Here is a 22,909-nt window from a genome sequence, read left to right as displayed (position 1 = left end):
ATCCCTAGAGGGACCCCAGGACCTCTCTGCTCCCACTCCCGCATCCGCCGTGGCCGTGGGATGCAGGCGGCAGGGAGGGGCTGTTGGTCGGTGTCCGGGACACTCCTGCTGCCAGCAGCGCTCCTGGAGCTCGGCCCTGGCAACCTCTGGCTCCGTCCCGGCTGGGGGGACAGGCCCTGCCACATGTCCCCTGCGTGTCCCCCGTGCCCTGCCCTGCCCTGCCGGACGCCAAGGGCCGGGCTCGGCCGGCACGGCGGCCGCGCCCGGAGGAGCCTCGGCTCTCCCGGGAGGCTCCCGGGGAGCGCAGGCACAGGGAGGAGCCGGAATGACGGAGGAAACAAGGAGTGGGTGGGAGAACAAAGCGCTGCGGATGCAGAGCTGTGGTGGGGCCTGGGAAGATGGAGGCACCGAGTGGGAATGAGGGATGCAGGGAGGCTGTGGCTGCTGGACGAGGGCAAGGGGCGGCGGGGCTGGCACCGGCCGTGGGACAGTCGGACACATCCGTGCTGCCATCCCTGGGGACTGGGGAGGCTTGGGAGGGCTCCACAGCAAACCCAACCTCTGCCATGCCCCGCTGGGGGCTGGGGGAGCAGAGCTGGGGGAGCCCCAAAACGCGGCGGGTCCCCCTCGCTGCCGGCCCGAGCCCCTGTCCCTCCTCACCTGCCCCGGCGCCTGTTCCACGAGTGAGTAATGCTGAATTACGGCGCTAAGGAGCTCTCTGGGGATCCTTCGGAATAACAGGAATAGTTTATGCGATTTGCATAATTGGCATGATGGGATTTTGCATCACGTTGCTGAGCTCGGGGAAGCGTCCGGGGCAGAGCCGAGGTGCTGCTGGGGGCTCTGGGCACCTTAGGGGGCTCTGGGCACCTCCCCTTCGTGGGGCTGCCTCCCCCCTGCCCAGCCCTGCCTGGGAAGGACCGGCCAGTCAGAGAGGGGTGGCAGAAGGGACAGGATCAGGTCCCACTGCCATCCCCAGCCCGTGTCCCCCTTCTTTCCCTCAAGGTGACCCTGGGCTGGTCGCAGCCCCACAGCCCCCTCGGGCACGTTTGCCTGTCCCATGGCCACCTCTGATGGCTGTGGCTACCCAGGCCAGCTCCCAGGAAGCAGCGAAACGCTGGATCTCGGGCCTGAAGGACGCGGTGCCAAATTCCTACTGCTCCTGTTCCAGCCCCAAGACCTCCCAGCTCCCTGCACGGCATCTCCAGCCTTCCCACAGGGACGTGGCTCCTCCTGATTCCAAGCGCAGCACAGCCCTGGGACTGGTCTCCACTCGTTTCCTCTCTCTGATTAATCACGGAGCGTTGGGCTGTGGCTCCCGCAGCCCCGGAGCAGCCTGGCATCGCTCTGCTGTGCGGGCTGAGTGGCAGCACAGGCAGGGACACAGGCTGGGGACACCCATCACGCAGCAGCGCTGGCCCTCGGGGACACCCGGCGTGGCCACGGCTTCACCCACAACTTGGGGAGCCACATTCCAGCGCAGGGCAGGGCAGCCAGGGCCGTTTGGGGCTGCAAAAGTGGCGACACAGGGACAACTGCCACCTCCCAGTGCTGCTTGCACCCATCTGCCATGGGTCCCATGGCCCCCAGGAGGGGGAATTTTGGCCCCTACGTCAGAGCAGGCCCTGCTGAGGCATTTCAGCCCCTGCCAAGCACCACCGTTCACCGGCAGCTCCCGTCTGGCACCACGAGCCAGCAAAGGTCACATTCCCGGCTGCGGCCGCGCTGCGCTCGGACAGACCCGCTTTGTTCCCAGAGCTGCTCTAATTAGGAAATTGCACTGATTTTTTTTTCCCACAGTTGAACTATCAAAACTTGGGCTTGTTCCCTGCCAAAGCCTCTCCTATTGCTCTGCTGGTGACTCAGCGTGACACCAGGGCACTGAAAATATGGAAGAGGGAAAGGGAGGGAGCCAGTGGTTGGTTCCCAGTGTGTCTGAGTGGGCAGTTGGGATGGGGGGGTTGGCACAGCGAGGTTTGGGTGCAGAATGCAGCACCCCAGTGGTGCCCCCAAGTGTGGGCAGCACCCAGACCCCTGGGACGCCCATGTGGGGCAGGGCAAGCTCAGGGTGTGGATGATGAAGAGGAGGAAGAGGAGGAAGAGGAGGAAGAGGAGGAAGAGGAGGAAGAGGAAAGATCCTGACCAAACTGTGCCTGGTCCTGAGCCAGGGTTTGCCAGGGAGGGTGCGGGACAAGGGACACGGTGAGTTCATTCCCCAGGGGTGGGAGCTGAGGGGGGACAGGGAGAGCCCCCAGGGCCTCCGAGCCCCTCGTGCCAAGAAGCAGCAGGGCCCAGAGGAAAGGCCCACAGATCCAACACCTCCGGGGTTCTCAGCTCCTTGTTTTGCTTTTCCATGGGTGTTCCAGGAAACATCGGAGGCAGCGGAGCATGACAACGCGTCAGGGGGTGCAGCCGTGTCAGGGGGTGCAGCTGTGTTAGAATGTGCAGCTGTTTGGGGCTGTGCAGCTGTTTGGGGATGTGCTGGCATCCCCCCTCCCCCAGCACTGCCATCCAGCTGTGTTGGCATAGAAACTGCCAGGGCTCTGCCACCGCCTCCCGTTACACAATTCCCTCAAAGCCCAGGGAAGAGGCTGCTGAGGAGGGGAGGCAGCTCCCGGCCTTTGCCCTGAACCAGCTTCGTGTCAGCTCCCGGCACACGGACGGAGCGTGGGGGGCCAGGGAGGATCCAGCACAGCCCCAGGGAACGGTGCTGGAGCCCAGCGGCTCCGCTGCCTCCTGGACACCAGGGAGTAAGGGTCTATTTAAAGGCATTGCTGCTTGCATGAAGCTGGCTGGAATTCCCAGTCTCATCCCTCGGTCCCAGGGGTGTGGGATGTTGGACAAAGGCTCTGTGCGGGGCAGCGGTCCTGGCTGGGCAGATCCCATGGGATGGGGCAGTGGCCCCATGGAACAGGGACCATCCCTGTGGGGGCAGTAGGGAATGGGCAGCAACATCTCCCAGCAGAGCTCCTCGTTTCCCCCTTCCCCTGCACCGGGCCGGGATCCCACATTGCCACACAAACCACGTTAAGGGCCACAGAGCTGGATCCGGCACTGAGCAGCGTGTTGGGAATAGCAGAGATCCAGGAGGAGTGAGGGCTCCGGGAACGCTGAGATTCCCTGTCACTGTCACACGTGCTGTGCCTGCACAGGCAGGTTTGCCCTGGGCATTGTCCGGTGGCCAGAACCTCTCCAGAACCTCTGGAGAGGGGCCCGGGGCTCCAGGGAGGGCTCCGGGCGCTGCGGGGGCAGCCGAGGCAGGAGCACGAGGTTTGTTCCTGTTCTCCAGGGTTTCATTAACAACGAGCAGCGCTGCCTCCACACTCCTCTAACTCAACATCTGGCCAACTCAAACACAGCTGGAAGAGCTCCGTGTGCAGCCCTCCCGGTGGGAGCTGGCTCCCACCCCGCTGCCACAGCTGAGGGGCACGGGGAGTGCTAATTACACACTGCAAACTCGGCACAGCTGCTTTCCCAGGGCCCCGGCAGGGCGGCCCGGAGGGGCTGAGCTGCTGTCGAGGGCCCGCCTGGCACAGGCAGGGGGGAGCCTGGGGCATCCCGCTGCTCCCAGCAGCAGGAGAGACGTAAATCCAGAGTAACAAGGGAGCGGCTGGTGTCCCAGCACGGCCGGAGGCTCAGGAACACCGCAGGTGGGGCCTCCCCCTGCACCGGGGCTGAGCGTGGGGCTGGTGCTGTGCTGCTCCTGCCAACCGCGTCCCCTGTCCCGGTGCCCATTCCAGTGGGTCGGTCACGCACCGGGGCTCGGTGGTTGGGGATGGAAGCACCAAGTCCTATAGAGGGAGGCAAAATAGGACGGGCCAGTGTGGTCCCTCAGGAGGGAGCCACACGTCCATGTGAGCCCTGAGTCTGGGCACGGACTGGTTGTGGATCAGTTTGACAGTTCCAGAGTAATTCTTACAAAAACCCCTCACGTGGCCTCGCTGTAAACCCAAGGAGGGGAGGGCACAGGCTCTCAGAAATCTCAGCCACAGCTGGTTCGGGGCTGTGCCAGGACTGTCCCAGCGCTGTCGGCTCCATCTGAGCCTCCCGGGGCCATCCAGGCACACAGGACTGAACCCGAACGGGATTGTTTGTGCCACACACGGAGCCTGCTCTGAAATTTCCTGCCCACATCTCTCCCAGGGGCAGGAGCAGGGAGGGGAGGGAGGAGGAAGGCAACTCCTGCTCATCCAAAACACTCCCTGTGAAAACACGAGGCTGAAGAGGAGTCGGTGGAACCACTGGAACCAGTTTATTGTCACAGCACAGAGGGCACGGCCCACTCCCGGCTCTTCCTCCCAAGGAGACCCGGCCCAAGCTGCTGGGGCAGGGATTGGCAGAGGAAGCTATGGCCGATCTGCTCCAAACTTTCCTGCTGGATCAGTAAATGGCCTCTCCACTGTGGCAACGAATGGAAGGGGCTGCATTAACCCCTTCAGCACCAAACCCCCCTCCCTCTCCCACCCACTTCCACCGGGAGCGCAGGCTTGTCTCTCCCGCTGCCAGGGCATTCAGCAGAAAAGAAAACCGGAGCAGAGAGACTGTGGCACACCCTCCTCATCCCTCTGCCCCCTCCCGCGGCGATGCCCATCCCAGGGAACAGGGTTTTCCCAAAGCACCAGCAGCAGAAGCTGCGTTCCCAGGACAGATCCCTTCCAGACCCTCCTGGGAGCGCCCAGTGCTGCTTCCCGTGGATCCACGTTAGTCAGGGGCACGTTAAACAACCCGGCACCCGGCTGGCAACGGGCTGAAGGAGCCTTGAAGGAAAAACGCTGCCCAGAAATGCTCCTGCCAGCGCGGCACTGGTGAATCCAAGGCTCTCTCTGGTGGGAATGGGCTGCGTTGCAGCACAGCCAGGACTGAGCAGAAAGAACAAACCACTGGGAGCAGAGCACGATCCTGTCCCTGGGAGGGCTGGGAGCAGGAGCTGGCTGTCCCAGCAGCGGCGGGGCTGACCAGACACAGCCTTGGGACCATCCACTGCCCCGGCCAGCTCCAGAGGCAGCAGCTGCTTTGCCAGCACTGTGCCTGGGTTTGCTGCTGTGGGCCTGGGTTTGTTACAGAACATCACTTAGGAGAAGCAGCAGGATTGCAAATGGGGCGGCTCCAGGGCACTCACTGCCTTGGGGACACACGAGGAGGACGAGGGTGCCCTGGCCAGTCTTTGGAACACAACGGAGAGGACACGGAGAGCGTGACTCCACCCAGAGCTGCCGCTGGCCCAGCACCACGGGGGAGCATCCCAGTCCCTGGGATCACTTCTTGTCTAGCACCAGATCCCACAGCCCCAGCAACAGCCTCCCAAAGTCTCCAAGGACCCTCTGGTCCTTCTGCTGTCACAGAAATGCAGATTAAGGGTTGTGGCTTCAAGAATGTAATAAATAAAGATCTGCAGTGTCCTGAAGAGCATCTGCAAGCTGGCAGGTGAGCTCCTTCCAAGAGCAGCCAAATCTGCCACCACCTGGCTGCCCAGGCAGCGTTCCAGACCTCCAGCATCCGAGAGAGCTGGCACTGCTCCGACTGTCCTCAGAGGGGATGGGGCTCCCTCGAGCTGCTCCCGGAGCACTTTGGAGTGGTGATTTCTGGAGCTTCGGGCCCCGTGTCTGGCAGAGCACAAGCCCGAGGAAACGTGTCCGAGTCCCCGAGGAAACGTCCGGCAGGAGCAGCTGGAGCTGAGTCCATGTGATCCATCAGTCCATCCCGGCCAAAGGTGAACTCTGACGCTGGAGCAGAGCCAACGAGGGAGGGATCCTGGCTGCTGACACAGGCAGAAGCTCCTTGCTGGCATTGCAGGTGATTTCTGCCGGCCCAGGGCTGCTCAGCCCCGCAGGGTTCCAGAGCTGGGGCTGAACCGTGGCCGGGGCCAACTCCTCAGCTCACAGCAGATCAGGCTTTGCCCACCAGAGCCGCTGCAGCAGGAGCAGAGCCGAGCACTCAGGCTGAGCTTGGCCCAAATCAAAGCCCCTTGGGCTGGTTCTGTGTGAGCCAGAGCCGAGCCCAGCCCAGAGCTCGTGTGGGAGCTCCGCACTCCCGGCTCCGGCGCTGCCCAACGTGCAGCAGGACAGGGACACGGCAGCCCCTCCACAGATGGAACCAGGAGAGAGGAGGGACAGAGGGACACAGACACCAGAGTGCTCCACAGGGCTCGTGCTCGCCCAGCCCATGCCCAGCACAAACACTGTCGCTCCGAGCGTGGCATTTCCTGGGATTTGGCCAAAGGCACACTGACCTCACCAGAATCAAACCTACAGAGAAAAATTTGGCTTTGGATGTTTTAGAGTTGCTGTTTAATCCCGAGACAGCGCAGCTGAGTGAGTTTGGAATTTAAGTTACAAAAAAAGAAAGCACTAGAAAATAATCTTGATACAAGAGCGATAATCAGCTGAGGTTCCCCACCCTGCGCAGGGAATCCTGCTCCACAATCCACCCAGCACAGCTGGGATGCTGCCAAGGCATTCCCTGTTCCCAGCACACGCTGGGAGGGCAAACTGTCCAGGGTGAAAGTTTCGTGGGGGAATCCCCAGCACTGGGAGTTAAGATGCTGCCACCAGCTCTGGCTTTGGCCTGTTCTTGATGGGCGACACCTCTGTGGAAGGAAAAGAAACTTGTTATAAAATCAGGGAACGCAAATATCCCGCAGCCATCTCCTGAGGAGGATCCAGGGCTCAGAGTCCACTCTGCAGAGCAGCAAACGCTTGCACAGCACCTGAACTAAGAGAAGTTTGTTATAATCCCACATTCCCACGTGGAAATGCCCCTTTTGCAGAGCACTGAAGAATTACAGACTTTCAGAACATGCCCAGCCCAGCAAAGCCACCAGCCCAGGGACAGATCCTGGGCAGGAGCAGGGCCAGCCCTGCCCTCACCCCTGTGACCCCACAGCCCTGGGCCGTGTTTTGTTTGGCCTCTGTGCTGACATCTGAGCCCTGTTTAGGAGTAAACAAGCTCCAAGGAAACCAACCCCATTCCCCACATCCCAGATTGCTCCTGGGCAAATTCCACACAGCGAAATGGCTTCTTCCAGCTCCTCTCTGCACAAGCACTGAGGTCCAGCTCCTGTGAGCGACCGCTCAGGGCTCTGCTGTCCCAGAAGAGTCTTCACCAGTCTGAGTTTTCAGGTCCTCAGCACCTGATAAACCCCAGTGAGCTCCCTCCCTGCTGGGCAGGGCCACCAGGGCCTGTTGGGTCACCTTCTTGGTGAGCTCTCCCACTTCCCAACTGGATTCTCACACAAGTCCATCCACTGAGGTTCTGGATTGCTCAGGAACACTCAGGGACCATCAGCTGTGTGGAGCTCGTGGTCTGACATTCCTGGAGCTGTGGGACCCCAGTGATCCTCATCCAGCTGGTTCCAAATCGCTGTGAAGTGAGGTGGGAAGAGCTCCAAGTCATCCCAAGCCTCAGGGAGATCCAGTGCTGTGCAAGGTGAATCCAACATCCACAAAATCCCCGCTGCGATGGCAGGACCAGACCAGGGCTGTGGGAGGAAGCCTTGCCTGGCTCAAGCAAGGAAAGAATTCCTTCTGGAGCCTCCTGATGGAACGAGGTGTCTCAGGGCAGGTACAGGATGTGACAAGAACAGCAGATGTCACACAGGGAGCTCCCCAAGGGAATGACCAGATGCCGACGGAACGGAGAGCGGAGCCTCAGGTGCTTCTGGAGCAGGGGCTCGGCTGGGCCTGTCCCCACGCCAGGAGCTGCTATTCCTTCCCATTTTCCAGGACAACACTTACACTGGGAGAGGGTCCCAGAGCATTGCACGGGACAGCAGCATGAGAAGCCAAAGCTGAGCAAGGAGAACATACCTGGGATCTTCTCCGGGAGTGGCTCTGAAGGAACTTCTGGAAGCTCCAACTGTTCCTGCAAGGACATTTAAGACAACGTGTCACACGTGCCACAGACCACGGCTGTGGGCAAAGACTGGGGTGGCAATGTCCCAGATTTCCCCCCAGACTGAGCTCTGAGAGCACAAAAAGGTACTTTATCTGCTGTTACAAACAGCTTCCTGAAAACGTGGATTTCAATCACAACACCACCAACCTCACCTGAGTAATAGCATTTAATTCTTCTAGAATGGCATCCTCATCCTCCTCCGTCAGGCTGCCAGCCAGGAGCTCGTCTATTTGCTGTGGAAGAGAGGGAAGGACATGGCATGCCCGGCCTTTGGCACGCTGCACGTGCAAGCAGCTCTGTGCAGAGGCAGAGGCTGCTCCCAGCTCCCCCTGCACGCACCCTCTGGTACTCCACAGCATCCTGGGTTTCTCCTATTATCCTTTCCACTTCTTCTATGGACATAACCTGAAGGGAAGAGCCAAAATCCAGGTGTGGGAGGGGCCTGCAGGGAGGCAGCTCCAGCCAGGCCCCTCTGACCTGCCCCAGCCACACGCACCTGGTGCATTTTGTTCAGACACTCATTGCCTATTTTCAGGCCCTCGATGACCTTCATTTCAATCTGGGTGAATTCAATGTCCTGGACCTGGAACAGGAAGGAGAAAGGGAAGAGCCTGTCAGACTTTGGTCAGGCACTGGCACAGGCTGCCCAGGGAATCTCGAAGGGATTTAACAGATGTGTGGATGTGGCAGCTGGGGACAGTGGTGGCCCTGGCAGTGCTTGAGAGCACGGGCTCCATGGGCTCAGAGGGCTCTTCCCACCAAAATAAGTCCCTGATTGCTATTCTTAGGCAGACACAGGCTGCCAGGACCACCAGAGAAGCTGCAAGGAAGAATCAGTTGAGCCCTTTCTGTCCTGTCAATGGCACCAGCAGCAGGAAACATCCACACAAAAAGCTCAGCACAGGCGGCTGCACCAGCAGGTCCAACAGCCCTCAAAGTGATTTCACCAGATTTTCCAGCTGTCAGTCCCAGCTGAGACCTCCCCAAACCCAAACACATCCAATTCTGAGATGACAGTGCCAAGACAAGCCCAGGAAGTCCCCAGTGCAGCCATCCCCACTGTGAGTAACGTTTCAGCAATTTCCAAAACACACATTTAACACGGAGCCTGCAGATTCCAAACACACCACCCCGTGTCTCCAGGGAAAAGTCGTGGCACACGTACAATTTTGGACATTTGCCCTTGGACAGAGGGCTAAACACCTGCCAGGACCTGCCAGTTGGAATGGAATTCCTCGGGATCCAAGGGGAGCCCCACCCCGGAACACCCCAAGGCCCTCGCTCACCATCCGCTCCAGGTTGCTGATCTGGTTCTCTGTTTTGTCCAGAAGCTGCTCCTGGTACCGTTTCTTCTTCAGCAGCAGCATGGCTTTCCTGAGGGACACACAGCGAGGGAAACTCAGCTTGGATGAAGCAAATAAAGCCTAAAAGAACCCCATCAGAGCCACGCTTGTTCTGTGCTTCTGCTAAGAGGGGACAACTTGTGTGCAGCTGAACTGGCAACCCTGAGCTGCTCCTGGGAAGAGCAAGGATGAGCAAATCGGATATTGGGAATAAATCTTTCCCTGTGAGGGTGGGCAGGCCCTGGCACAGGGTGCCCAGAGCAGCTGGGGCTGCCCCTGGATCCCTGGCAGTGCCCAAGGCCAGGCTGGACATTGGGGCTGGAGCAGCCTGGGACAGTGGAAGGTGTCCCTGCCATGGCAGGGGGTGGCATGAGATGAACTTTAAGGCCCCTCTCAACCCAAACCATTCCGAGACTCTGATTCCTCCGACCCAGCGGTGTTTCCTTCCCAGGGACACCCCGGCGGTGCCACTGGCGCTCCCCCCCTCGCCCCCCGGGGACCCCTTTCCCCTCACTCTTTCTTGCCGTCCCGGAGCAGCTGCCGGGCCAGCGCCCGCTCCCGCTCCAGGCCCAGGCTCAGCCGCTTCTGGTACTGCCGGAGCTTGTCCCGCTGCTGCTTCAGTTGCTGCGGGAGAGAGGGACACAGAGGGAGCGCGGGAGGGACGGACAGAGGGACGGACAGAGGGACGGACAGAGGGACGGACAGAGGGACGGACAGAGGGACGGACAGAGGGACGGACAGAGGCCACCGCTCAGCCCTGGCAGCTCCAGCGCCCGCTCCAGCCGCGCCGCTCCCCCGCCCGGTCTCTCCCCGCCGCCTCACCGACGGCACCGGGGGCCGCTCAGCCCCAGCCGGGCGCCTCCACCGCCGCGGGGACCCGGCAAACCGCAGGGGCGCGCCCGGAGCCAGGCCAGGCCGGCGCGGTCCATCCCTCCCGCTCAGCAGCACGGCCCGGCCCGGCCCGGCGCCCCCCCGCTCACCAGCACGGCCCGGTCCTGCTCCGTGACGCGGCTCCGCCGTTTCCGCCCGAACAGGTTCCCCATGGCCGCTCCTGCCCGGCCCGGCCCGGCCCGCCCCCGACGGCGGCCGCGAGGGGCCCGGCCCCGCACAACGCGCAGCGAGCGCCGCAGAGGCGGGAGCGCGCCGCTGGGGGGCGCTGTGGGGGCGCGCTGGGGCCGGGAATATCGGGAATTATACAGGGAATGGGATATAGGGAATGGGATACAGGGAATGGGATATAGGGAATGGGGATAGGGAATGGGATAGGGAATGGGATATAGGGAATGGGATACAGGGAATGGGATATAGGGAATGGGATATAGGAAATGGGATATAGGGAATGGGATAGGGAATGGGATACAGGGAATGGGGATAGGGAATGGGGATAGGGAATGGGATATAGGGAATGGGATAGGGAATGGGATACAGGGAATGGGATACAGGGAATGGGGATAATCACATAGGGAATGGAATACGGGGAATGGGATATTGGGAATGGGGATATCGGGAATGGGGATAATAACATAGGGAATGGGATATAGGGAATGGGATACAGGGAATGGGATACAGGGAATGGGGATAGGGAATGGGATATAGGGAATGGGATACAGGGAATGGGATACAGGGAATGGGATAGGGAATGGCATATAGGGAATGGGATATAGGGAATGGGATATAGGGAATGGGATACAGGGAATGGCATATAGGGAATGGGATAGGGAATGGGATATAGGGAATGGGATAGGGAATGGGGTACAGGGAATGGGACAGGGAATGGCATATAGGGAATGGGACATAGGGAATGGGATATAGGGAATGGCATATAGGGAATGGGGATAGGGAATGGGATAGGGAGTGGGGATAGGGAATGGGATACAGGGAATGGGGATAATCACATAGGGAATGGGATATAGGGAATGGGATACAGGGAATGGGGATAATCACATAGGGAATGGGATACAGGGAATGGGATACAGGGAATGGGATATAAGGAATGGGATAGGGAATGGGATATATACAGAATGGGATATAGGGAATGGGATAGGGAATGGGATACAGGGAATGGGGATAACATAGGATATGGGATACAGGGAATGGGATACAGGGAATGGGATAGGGAATGGGATATAGGGAATGGGATAGGGAATGGGATACAGGGAATGGGGATAATCACATAGGGAATGGAATATGGGGAATGGGATATTGGGAATGGGGATATCGGGAATGGGGATAATAACATAGGGAATGGGGATAGGGAATGGGATATAGGGAATGGGGATAATAATCTTGGGAATGGGGATAATAACATAGGGAATGGGGATAATAATCTTGGGAATGGGATACAGGGAATGGGATATAGGGAATGGGGATAATAATATCAGGAATGGGGATAATAATATCGGGAATAGGATACAGGGAATGGGGATAATAACATAGGGAATGGGAGGTATGGGATGGAGGCTGTAGGGGTTGGGGGATACAGGGACAACACCGGTTCTTTCAGAGTCATGGAATTGTTCAGGTTGGCAAAGCCCTCTGAGCCCACCGAGCCCAACCATTCCCCGGCCCTGCCAGGACATCCATTTATCCAACCCAGCTCATTCCTCGGAGCGAGCCGCGCTGCAGCCAGCGCTCCAGAGCTGGATTTGCACCCTGGGATCGCGGCCTTCCCGCTGCTCCTCGGAGCAGCCACCGGGGCTGGGGCACGCATCTGTCCCCAACACCTCCCCCTGTGACCGGCCTCTTCCCTGGGACACCGACCACACCCAGAGCCCGGCATCCCAAATCCCACCTGGCTCCTTCCAGGGCCACAGCTGCCCTGGCCCCACAAAAGGATCCTCACACCAGGAAGTGTTTCTGCATTTATTTTTTATTAACCATTTATTTGTCTGTAATCATTTTACTCTCACATTACAATCGTGTAGGGGTTTTTATATATTTTTTAAACTTTATTTTTGTAAAATAAATAGAGATAAGTGAACTTTTAAGGTAGGACGCTCTCCAGATCCTTGGTTAAACTCTGTGATTCCATGATTGAATCTCTGCATCAGACCTGTGGAAGCACAGCCCACACATGCTCAGGTAAAAGCCCAACAGCCCCAATTCCTTAAAATCCCACGTCCTGGACGCAGGGCTGCACCAGAGCCTGGCGGGAGCAGCCGGGCAGGAGCAGCGGCTCCCACCATGCCCCTTCCCCTCTCGCCAGGTATGTCCTGTTCCTTTCACAAATGCACTGATACGAGTTAAAATTCTATTGTTTTTGAAGCTGTGAATGTTAACAGGTTACGTGAGATCCCAAATGCTGGCCCCACCCTCGCAGACAGCCCAGGAGTGGATCGGGAAGAGGCACAGCTCTGTTAGACCATAATTAACTTTGGGTAACGTAGAAGTGGATTTTTAGGTAGTTTTTAGGTTTAAAGCCTTTGATTCATTATCCTGTGACGTGGCCCTCGGCCTCCCTGACAGGGACGGTGCTTGGGGGGACCCGACATCGGCTCCACCGCCGTGGTTTGGGGACCCTCTCCCAAGCCAGAGTCCCGACGTGCCTGTGGCACCTTGGGGTGGCCACGGGGCCCCTGCCCGGCGTGGCTCGGGTGCCTCAGCACGCACGGACACGGCGACGAGGGGCAGCAGCAGCAGCAGCGACGGGCCGGACGCTCCGTGGGCAGAGGTGCGGCCGCCGTCAGCACAGGGCCAGAAGGGTTCTGACCCCTTCCCTCACCATATTCCCTTCAGCACGGCTGGCAGTTTGCTGGGAGCCCGCAGATCCTGTGGGACTGGCTGGAAGAATCAGCAGGAATTCCGGGCCCTCGCAGTGAGCTCTGCACAGAGCGAGTTCTGCCCCTGGCTGCACCTCTGGGAGGGGACCTGTCCTTCAGCTGTGCTCTCCCTTCCCACACCCGTCTCCAGACCCAGCACGGATCCCAAGGGACAAAACATTCATTATTCCGACGTGGAGGGTGCGGAAGATGGAGCAGGCTTTGCCTGGACAGTGACCTGCTGCCTTCCTCCTCCTGGGTGATTCTCTGTGCCCGGGTGCTTCCGTGCCTGGTTCCAAAGGGGCAGATGAGCCACAGCCGTGGCACACGGCGTCTGCAGCTCCGAGCGCCCGAATTCCGGCCTCACCTCGTGCACAGCAGCTGTGGGGAGCACACGGAGCCCAGGGTGGGCCCTGGAGCCCCCCTGGCTGGGCAGAGCTCCCAGGGCCCAGGCGTGGGTGGGGAGTTCCGTGTGGCACAGGGACATTGGCAGCAGGAGGGGCAGTGCTTGAGGTGCCCCGGCTCCCCAGCAGCGCCATGGGCTTGGCTGGAACGTGGTGACACCAGTGACTTGCTCCAGGCTCGTTGGGACGTTGGAGATCTTCGTTCTCTTCCTTCCCTCGTCTTCCTCACATGCAGCTTTACGGAGTGGGACATCTTGCCCTGCTCTTGTCATCTCCCTGAGCCCCTTCCTGCAGGATCTCTGCCTGCCCAGGCCACCAGGTCCCCGTCTGTCCTTGCTTCCAGCAGAGAGGACACTGCAGGGAGGGAGGAGGAGGAGGTTCATGCAGAGGAGACACTTCCCTGCTTCCCCGGCCCTGCTCAGCAGAGCAGGAGCAGGTACATCCCATGCTCGGGTCGCACTGCCCTGTCCCAGGAATTGGGTTTGGCACAGGGTTGGCAGCAGCTGGAGGGTCCCGTGGAGCTGTAGGTGAGTCCTGATAGTCCTTGAAGAACCCACACTCCAGCAAAACAAGGAACAAAGACTAAAACAAGACCCTTTTCAAGGGCGTTGCCTCATCCAAGTCCTTTCAAGCTCAGGAGCCGTGTTTCTGACAGAGAAGCCAACCACTGGAAACAAAAATAAATGTTCCTTTTCTGTAGCTTTTAGAGGATATAGCTGGAAAACAAAACAAAACCAGGAGACTGTCTCTTCCCCTTGTCAAATCCATCAGTAGCTAAGTCAGAAGAACAAATGTTCAAGTTATGGGGTGCAGCAGCAGCCAACACGAAACATTCAAGTCGATGATTTCTCTATGTACAGGGAGGCCCTGCCCTGGAGCCGCTCTGGCCGCGCCGGGCGCCGTCATCTGATCCTCTTCTCCACCGAGTACACCGAGATGTAGAAGTCATTGCTGCCGACGGCCAGGTGGGGCTGCGGGAGAGGACAGGGACAAACAGGAACAGTCACAGCGTCACCCGCCTGGGAAAGCCCCCTGAGGCCACCGAGGCCACCCTGTGACCGATCCCCACCCTGTCAGGCCCCGGTTGCTCCTCAGACACCTCCAGGGATGGGCACTCCAAGCCTCCCTGGACAGTTCCAAGGCCTGAGCACCATTTTCCTTGACAAATTCCTGCTGCTGTCTACCCTGAGCCTCCCCTGGCCCAGCCTGAGGCCGCTCCCTCTCCTCCTGTCCCTGTTCCCTGGGAGCAGAGCCCGACCCCCCCGGCTGCCCCCTCCTGTCAGGGACTTGTGCAGAGCCACAAGGTCCCCCCTGAGCCTCCTTTGCTCCAGGCTCAGCTCCTTTCCCAGCTCCCTCAGCCGCTCCTGGGGCTCCAGCCCCTTCCCAGCTCCCTCAGCCGCTGCTCCAGGTCCAGGTGTGGAGCAGTGACAGGCACAGATAGCAGTGACATTCCAGCAGGGACACCCAGCTGCTCCACAGCTCTGCAGGAGTTATGGGCCCATTTCAGCCACAGGGAAAAATTATGGGCATTATTAGTTGCCAACTGCCAACATAATTTCTCTAAATGACTGCAAATCTGCTCGTTAGGAGCTGATGCCTGGGCTGAAAATGAGCATTTCCTGCAGTGAGGGGACCTGGCCCGGCCGGACACGGCTTTGCTTTGCATGTTTAAAGAGCAAACTGCTCTTCCTATTACATATTAAATATTTGTGAGCTGATCTGCAGGTTTCCAAAATAACTCTTGCAACTCCCTCCTGTTTTCCCATCCATTCATTCTTTTCTCAGGTTTTCCAGCTCCTCCATTTATTCTCCTCCCTGGGTGAGCAAAGTCCACCAGGCAGATGGGACCTCCCTCCTCCCTGAGCAGAGACCAGATTCTCTCTATAACTACTGCAGAGCCCCTCAGCTCTGAATACTCAAAAATCTCCTTTTGTTCTGCCTCATTCCAGCCTTTATCAGCTCAATCCTTTAATTTCTGCAGCTCTCCTGTTTTCCTGACGTGCAGTTTTCCCCTGCACAGCACCAGCCTTACGTAAGGTGGTGTGAGAGCAGCCCCAGTGAGACACGGCTGCAGAGCCCAGGCAGGGAGTAAACGAGCACATGGAATTTGGGAGTGTGATCCTGCATTTCTCCTGTCACCTCGGACAATTCCTGTGGCCAAGGAGTCCGAGCTGAGCCAGGCTGCAGAGCCGGGATGGGAACTGCACCTCAGCTGGAAGGGCTCAGGTGTCGGAGCCCTGTGCAGCTGCAGGTGTCCCCCACAGACCAGCAGCACCAGTGGCACCACCGGTGTGCTTGTCTGGAGCTGGGCTGGGGGTCGGCTCCGAGCACCAGACTGGGGCAGCTCCCCTTCCCACTGGGGGGGTCTCTGTGCCATCCCCTCCTCCCACAGGGACACTGGGACATGCCAACCCCAAATGCCAGCAGGGATACAGACCCAGTGAGGATGGAAGGCCAGGCAGCTGATGGCTCCCACTCTCTGTCCCATGAACCCATCGTAGTACTTGATGTTGTTGATCAGCTCCCCGTTCCCGTTGTAGATCGCAGTGAACTGGTTCATGGAGCCACTGGAAGGGAAGGGACAGAACACGGAGTCACTGGCAGTGCTGGGAGGGGACAACACTGCTGCTGCAGCCCCCGGCTGAGCTGTGTGCCAGACCTGAGTGTGGCCACTTCTCTAAGCAGGAGACCATTAAGTGGTGGCCAGAACCACAGTGACCCATGGTCACCTGGGACAGGAAAACACGGAGAGCTGATGCCAAAACACACCCAGGGCATCCCCAACAGGCTCCAGGCCATGGGGCTGTGGAGCAGCTTCTGGTTTTCACTCAGAGCCCAGAAATACAGACACTGAACAGGGGCGTCCAGGGTTTCAGTGATGGGTAAAGGGATAAAGTTCCTGAGCAGCAAGCATGGGAAAGAAGCTGCACTGTTGTGGTGAGGTTAAAAACAGTAAAGTCAACACCACCCCATGAATGATGCCTTTGGAGAGAAACCATCCTCTCCAGGGATCATGGAATCATGGAATGGTTGGGGTTGAGAGAGACCTTAAAGCCCACCTTGTTCCACCCCCTGCCATGGGCAGGGACACCTTCCCCTATCCCAGGTGGCTCCAAGCCCTGCCCAACCAGGCCTTGGATACTGCCACGGATCCAGGGGCAGTCACAGCTCCTCTGGGCACTCTGTGCCAGGGCTTCCCCACCCTCTCAGGGAAGAATTTCTCCCCAGTACCCCATCTAACCCTGCCCTCTGGCACTGGGAAGCCATTCCCCCTTGTCCTGGCACTCCAGGCCCTGCTCTGTCCCTCTGATCAGCCTGGTGCCTCCTCTGGACTCCCTCCAGCAGCTCCCCATGCTGGGGGTGCAGGAATGGCAGCAGCACTTACCATGCAAAGAGGTTGGCCTGGGGGTGGATGTCGAGGGCCGTGAGCCCCTTGACGATCTGCAGCACCTTCATGGACTCGGGCATGCGCGGGTCGAAGAACCGCACGTCGCCGTTGACGCTGCCAACACAGTGCCACAGGGTCAGGCTGTGCCCAGCCCGATCCCAAACCCAGGAACTGGAGCCACAGGGCTGCCCATGAGCCAACCACCTCCACGGGGCACTGGGACAGGGAACGCACACGGCCGAGTTCCCACCGGTGCCATGGTTTGATCCCATCCGCAGCACGTTCTGTGCTGAAATAGCAGCTCAGGATGGATCCCACACTGCTGATCCCTCACCGCCTCTGTCGCTCCCAGCCCATCGCTGAGTGTGTCCTCCCTGTCCTGTCACACCCAATACACCCAGCTCCGTGCCAGCCCCGAATTCCTGTGCTTTGCACAGCAGGAAACTGCCTCAGAAACCTCCAGGCAGAGGGGATGTGCTGGTGCCATCCTTTACTCCAAGCGTCTGGACACCAGGACCTCACTCTGCCCTAACATTTGCTTCCCTTGGATTTTGCTGTCAGCTGAAGCAGAGGGAACTGGGAGGAACTGGAAGTGAGGTGGCTCAGCTCCACAACCTGAGCTCCTCTGGGAAGAGCCCAGACGTGCCTTTTGAAGCCCGACATTCCCTCACAGCTCTGAAGCCCCGGGAGCAGCTCCCAGGCTGGAAGGGCTCTGAGGAGAGGGGACCTCAGCCCTGGGCACAGGGACCTGACCCCAGAGCTGCTGGAGGAGCTTATGGAGAGGAAGATTAAAAACTCCAATATGGGAGCTTGACAAATCTGGCGGCTGCATCACATAATCCCCTTTCTGAAAATCTTAATACATTTTTGCTGGCCCATCCCCCGCCTCAGGAATGTTCTGAATCCCAGAAAATTATGTTTTGTTTCCATTTTCTCATCAAGAAAAAGAGGCTCTTTGTGTGCAAATGGTGGCTTTGTAACAATAAATTCTGGTCTGCTGTTCCTTAATGGCCAAATCAGTACCTGCTGCTCTGGCCGCAGTATTTACCAGGCAGCAGGAATGGATTTAGGGAATTGCACAGGAATCCTGCCCAGGAACGTGCCTGACAGAGGCACCATCCACCTTCCTCCTCTTGTTCTCTCCCAAACGACCCCACAGAGATGTTGGCAGTAAAGGCCCCCCACCACAACATATTCTACACCCAGCTCCTGCTTCCCTCTCCTCCTCCCCACACACCTTGTGATTCCAGCACCTTGTTTACTCCCAAACCACACCAACAGCCTCCCAAGGAAAGCTCCACATCCCTTTTTGCCTCCTCTCCACCGGGTTTGGAGCAGGAGTTAATTACTGAAGCAAACGTCAAACTCAGGAGCTTTGCCCTCTCAGCTACTGGAATACCAGGGACAGGATTTAAAGGGAAAACCAAACTGTGTGTAAGGGAGAACAGCTCAGGAGTGCAATCCCGTGTACCTGACGCTCATGATGTTGCCCTCGGGGTGCTTCTGCAGGTAGGCCTTCACCACCCAGGCCGTGTGCTCTCGGTAGGTCATCACCCGGCTGGGGACAGAGGGACACGTGTCAGGTGAGGAGGACACAGGAGGCCCCGAGCGCGGGGAGGACGGGCGTTACCATTCACTGAGGGCCATCCTCCTGTCGAACACGCGGATGGAGCCGTCCCCCAGCCCCGCCACGATCAGGGAGCGGTGGGAGTCACAGGACAGGCTGGTGACACAGCTGTCAGCCCCTGTGGGAATGTCCTGCCGAGAGAGCACACAGACACCACGGCGTGGCTGCGGGGCGCTTCGCTCGGGGCCCTAAACCAAGGTCCTCGTCCCCGTCCTCACACCCAGCAGCGTGAGGCAGCTCTGGTGCCCCCGAGCCCCACCAGTGACCCTTTGGCTCCTGGCAGCTCTGGAGCCCCGGCGCAGCCCCAGAGAAGCCAGGCAGTGCTGTGCCCCCTCCCGTCCCTGCTGTGGCACGGGTGACAGGGACATCCAGCATATCTCATTAGAGACGCCAGACACGGTCTGTGTTGGGAAAGTGACACGGAAAAAGGCAGCTGGAGCTGCAGGGACAGCTGTGCTGGGAACACGCCGGGCACCCATGCTGCCACTTCCCCTTTTTTGCTTCTGGAGGCAAAAGAATTGCTCCAAATAATCCCTGTGCCTGCTGGGAGAAAAAGCACTTTCAATTAAAACTAGTAAAAAAAGCTGAGCAGCTCTGCAAAAGCAGAAATGACAATCCTGGAATCATGGAAGCGGTTTGGGTCGGGAGGGACCTTAAAGCTCCTCTCATTCCACCCCCTGCCATGGGAACACCTTCCACAGCCCAGGCCCGTGTGCAGGAGCCCCGCCGGAGCTGCAGGAGCTCATTCCACACTTCAGTGCTGTTTGTGCCTCTGTGCAGATTCACCTCTGGAGCTGCTGCAGCCTGGGCTGAGTGGGGAGAGGCAGCAGGCCTGGGGCTGCTCCAGCCTCTGCCCACCCCCAGCTCCTCCTTTGAAGCAGCAACACTCAGCAGAAGTGCAAATGAAGCACTTGTTCCTCCAGCTCCAGCCCGAGTGCTTCCAGAGGTGTGGGATTTTGTAGTTCAAGGAGGGAAGCACCTTTATCCGCCTCGATTATTCCTGCTCTGTGTGCTGATTCTCACTTTCCCAGTTACTGAGTCAGGAAGTTCCAATCACTTGAATTTCAACACCCAATCTTTGCAATTAAAAAAAGAAACAACATGTTTTTAGATACTTTCGGTGCAATCATTAATCATCATCATTTAAAAGATTTTCACCTCCTCAATTTTGCTGCTCCCTAATTTGCATAGAAAAAATAATATGTGAAAGTAATTAAGATGAACAGAGGCTTAATTATCCTGCATCGCAGGGTCAAAGTGTCGCAATTAATGTTCATCCAAGGGTAATTAATTTCAAGAAGCTTTGAAAACTCTACTTCCTTTTAATTCCAGCATGGTGCCTCCAGCTGCTTCTCCTTGGAATTTCTGAGAAACTTCCGTGTGACTGTGGCTGACACGAACTGTGGCAGGGCCTTTTCCCCGTTACACGGCACAGAAAGCTGTGTGTGCTTCCACAGGCTTTTACACTATTTCAGTTCCATGTTAATGTGAAATCCAGCCTGCATCCCAGTGCCCGCCTCTGCATCCCAGTGCCCATCTCTGCATCCCAGTGCCCGCCTCTGGATTCCAGTGCCCATCTCTGCATTCCAGTGCCCGCCTCTGCATCCCAGTGCCCGCCTCTGCATTCCAGTGCCCGCCTCTGCATTCCAGTGCCCACCTCTGCATCCCAGTGCCTGCCTCTGGACTGCACAGCCTCACCTTCCCGAGCATTGCTGCCCACCCAGAACAGCACAGCAGCTTCCAGGAGAGCCCTGACATACTCCCTGAGTATCTGTGTGGTTTTACTGATCTTGGAATGTGGCCCTGGGGGAAGGGGGCAGGGAGGACGGGGGGGGGGGGGGGCAGGGCAGCAGGAGCTCCAGGACCTGGCAGCTCCTCACAGAGCAGGCTCAGGCGCTCTGGGGCACTGGGCCCATGGGAGGTGCTCCGGGAGGGAGAAGGTGCTGGGACAAGCACGCAGGTGTTACCTGTACTTTCATTTCCCGATCCGTGTCCCAGATCCGGATTATCCTCACGTCTCCCGAGGTCATCAGGAGCCCGGTTTCTTGTTCCCAGTCCACCACCATCCCTGCTCCTGAGACACAACAAGGCAGGGATGCAAATCAGCGCCAGCACGGGCAGAGCTGCCCTCCTTGGAGCATCAGCTCTCCTGACCTCGTGTTCCAGACACCGTCATGTCAGAGGAAATGTAAATTACACACACAGACACCCCACACATCCTCCAGACGGGACTGAATCAGCTGCTCCCAGACTGGAGTCCAAACTGCCTCTGCCCCCCGGTCTGAGCGAGCGCTGAGAGAAGCGGAGCACGGCCGGTCCCTGTGGGAGGGGAGCACAACTTCCAGGAACTGCTGGGGCTGCCAGGGGTCAGCGCAGTGCCCAGCACTCCAGGAGAACATTAAATGCTGATCGAAGAGACTCAGCTGGTGCCACCTCACACAGCACGACCTGAGAGCTCCTGGACTGACTCCTTGTTCTGTCAGAAAAGATGTGGGAGACGTTCCTGAAAAAGGAACAGCCAAATCAGGGCTGCAGTAGAGTGAATTTAACAGCTGGTGGGAGCACAAACCAGTTTGCTGCACAGACTGGTAAGGAGGGGGACACCCTGCAGTGACAACAGCTCAAACACCCTCACAAGGAGCTTTTGCTCCTCATCCCTGAGGGGACAGATCAATCTCCAGGGGAAGTCCAGGACAGCATCCCATCCACGCTGCATTAAAAACACAAACAAAAAACTCCGGGAGCACCACAGGAGGGAATCAGAGAAGAACTCCAGGCTTGGTGTCTGTTTCCAGCCCCTCGAGCAGGGCAGAGGCAGCAGCAGCATCCCTGCCTTTCCTTGCAGCATTCCTGCTTCTCAGAGCAGAATTCCTGTCTCAACAGCAGCATCCCTGCCTCCCAGAGCAGTTGTCCACCCTCTCCTCTGTGCCAAAGAGAGTCTCTGGTGCTGAGCAGTGTTTCATAACCACACAACTGGAGTCAGAACCCTCTGCAATGCATCAGGACTGCAGCTCCTGCCCCGAGCATTCAGTGCCTTCAGCACCATCCCTGTGTCTCCGCTCCACAATGTGCTTGTCCACAAGGTAAAAACGTGCATTTGTCTGGATTTACTGCCAAGAATTATCCCCAGCAGGAAATTTAAGCCTGCCCCAACATGCTCTTTTGTCACCAAAGTGCCACAAGTACCTTGTACCAGAACATCCATGGTTACAAAGCACAAAGGAAGCAGCAGACATGTCTATGAACACCGAGTTCTCCTCCAGCACGACAGAATGACCTTGTTTTGCACAGCTTCAGAGAAAACATCCTGCCCCTCTCCCCTTCCTAAGCATCACATCTGAGCTGACTCCTGATCTTGCCACATCCATGGAGGAAGTCGCTGATGTTCATTGACAGTCCCTCATCTCACCGCAGGAAATTCGGGACTCTGGGCTGATCTGGGAGCTTGGATCTTTGTCTTTAGGCAAATGGATTGTTCCTTCAGATTGCCTGGCAGCTCGCAGGGCTGGAGAGCCCAGGCAAGCAAGCAGGCAGTGATGGAGATGACAAACACCACTCAAGTGTTTGCATTTGTCATCTGTTTATGGCCCATGTGACAGGAGAAACCCGGCAGAGCTCAGATGGATCTGGCCATTACCACCCCGATGGAGCTCAACAGGCAAAGAGATCCGAGGCAGATCCAAAGCTCCCAATTTCCCAGGAACATTCCCCAGTTTGAAGACAAGGTTTCTGTCTGATCAGCACCAAATCCCACCCAGCTGCGGTTCCAGGGGCTGCTCTGTGCAGGGGGACAGAGGTGGCAGGGAAGTGAAATTTGGGGACAGAGGTGGCATTTTTGGTGCCTCTCTTGGTGTGCCAAGTCTGTCACTGAGGATATTCAGCAATGCCATCTAGAAGGGCAGGGAAAGTCTCATTGAGGGGAGAGGTGCCAGAGGGATTGCAGAGATTCCCATGAGAGACAAGCAGATGGAAAGGACAAGGGTTCACCCCCAACCAGGCTGGAGAGAAAGGAGGGAGATGGTCATGGAATCCTGGAATGGTTTGAGTTGGGAGGGACCTTAAAGCTCATCTCATTCCACCCCTGCCATGGGCAGGGACACCTTCCACTACCCCAACCTGGCCCTGGACACTTCCAGGGATGATGCTGGGTATGATGCGGCTCGAGATCCTGCACTTCCTGCCTTTCTTATTAAAACCTAAATAGTCCAGCTCACTGATAACTGCTGCTCCCTGGAAGAGAGAAGAGCAGGATCATCCCAAAGCAAGGATCTGCCTGGAGGTGGTGGGTCCTGGCTGCAGAGGTGCCCATGCTGAGCCCTGGGCTGGGGCTCTGCCCCCACTGCACCCCAGTCATGCCCTGACCAAAAAGGGAACACAACTGGGAACGCTGAACCAGAACTCCAACCTGTCTGAAGAGAAGAAAAGCCCTTGTACATAAATGTCAGTCACTTGGAAGTGTGTGAGGGGAAGGAAAGCTTCCTCCGACTGTGAAATGT

General features: G+C 58.0%; 2 protein-coding genes across 9 annotated transcripts in view; both read right to left on the bottom strand.

The window, feature by feature from the left end:
* Window positions 1-6,264: 6,264 nt before the first annotated feature.
* Window positions 6,265-10,305, bottom strand: CHMP6 (charged multivesicular body protein 6). The gene is made up of 8 exons (XM_069032658.1): window positions 10,217-10,305; window positions 9,751-9,860; window positions 9,180-9,267; window positions 8,390-8,476; window positions 8,233-8,298; window positions 8,046-8,126; window positions 7,806-7,860; window positions 6,265-6,586 (listed from the first exon to the last, which is right to left on the bottom strand). The coding sequence occupies exons 1-8, from the start codon at window positions 10,277-10,279 to the stop codon at window positions 6,534-6,536; spliced, it is 603 nt and encodes a 200-aa protein (XP_068888759.1). The 5' UTR covers window positions 10,280-10,305; the 3' UTR covers window positions 6,265-6,533.
* Window positions 10,306-12,084: 1,779 nt separating this feature from the next.
* Window positions 12,085-22,909, bottom strand: part of RPTOR (regulatory associated protein of MTOR complex 1) — a 101,441-nt gene continuing 90,616 nt past the window's right edge. For all 8 annotated transcript variants that reach the window (XM_069032371.1, XM_069032372.1, XM_069032374.1 and 5 more), the window contains 6 exons: window positions 20,381-20,487; window positions 18,417-18,544; window positions 18,258-18,344; window positions 16,784-16,900; window positions 15,836-15,965; window positions 12,085-14,369 (listed from right to left, as the gene is read on the bottom strand). In XM_069032371.1, coding sequence (XP_068888472.1) covers window positions 14,301-14,369; window positions 15,836-15,965; window positions 16,784-16,900; window positions 18,258-18,344; window positions 18,417-18,544; window positions 20,381-20,487 — 638 coding nt within the window. In that variant the 3' untranslated portion in view covers window positions 12,085-14,300. The remainder of the gene's footprint in view (window positions 14,370-15,835; window positions 15,966-16,783; window positions 16,901-18,257; window positions 18,345-18,416; window positions 18,545-20,380; window positions 20,488-22,909) is intronic.

The sequence above is a fragment of the Aphelocoma coerulescens genome, chromosome 18 (assembly GCF_041296385.1).
Source record: "Aphelocoma coerulescens isolate FSJ_1873_10779 chromosome 18, UR_Acoe_1.0, whole genome shotgun sequence".
Taxonomy (NCBI): Eukaryota; Metazoa; Chordata; class Aves; order Passeriformes; family Corvidae; genus Aphelocoma; species Aphelocoma coerulescens.
This window is presented reverse-complemented; position numbering and strand designations above follow the sequence as displayed.

Coding starts and splice junctions, on each gene's coding strand:
- CHMP6 (XM_069032658.1), bottom strand. CDS start 10,279: ATGGGGAACCTGTTCGGGCGGAAACGGCGGAGCCGCGTCACGGAGCAG. Junction 9,268..9,750: donor CTCCGGGACGGCAAGAAAGA/GTGAGGGGAAAG, acceptor TGTGTCCCTCAG/GAAAGCCATGCTGCTGCTGA. Junction 6,587..7,805: donor ACTCCCGGAGAAGATCCCAG/GTATGTTCTCCT, acceptor TTCCTTCCACAG/AGGTGTCGCCCATCAAGAAC.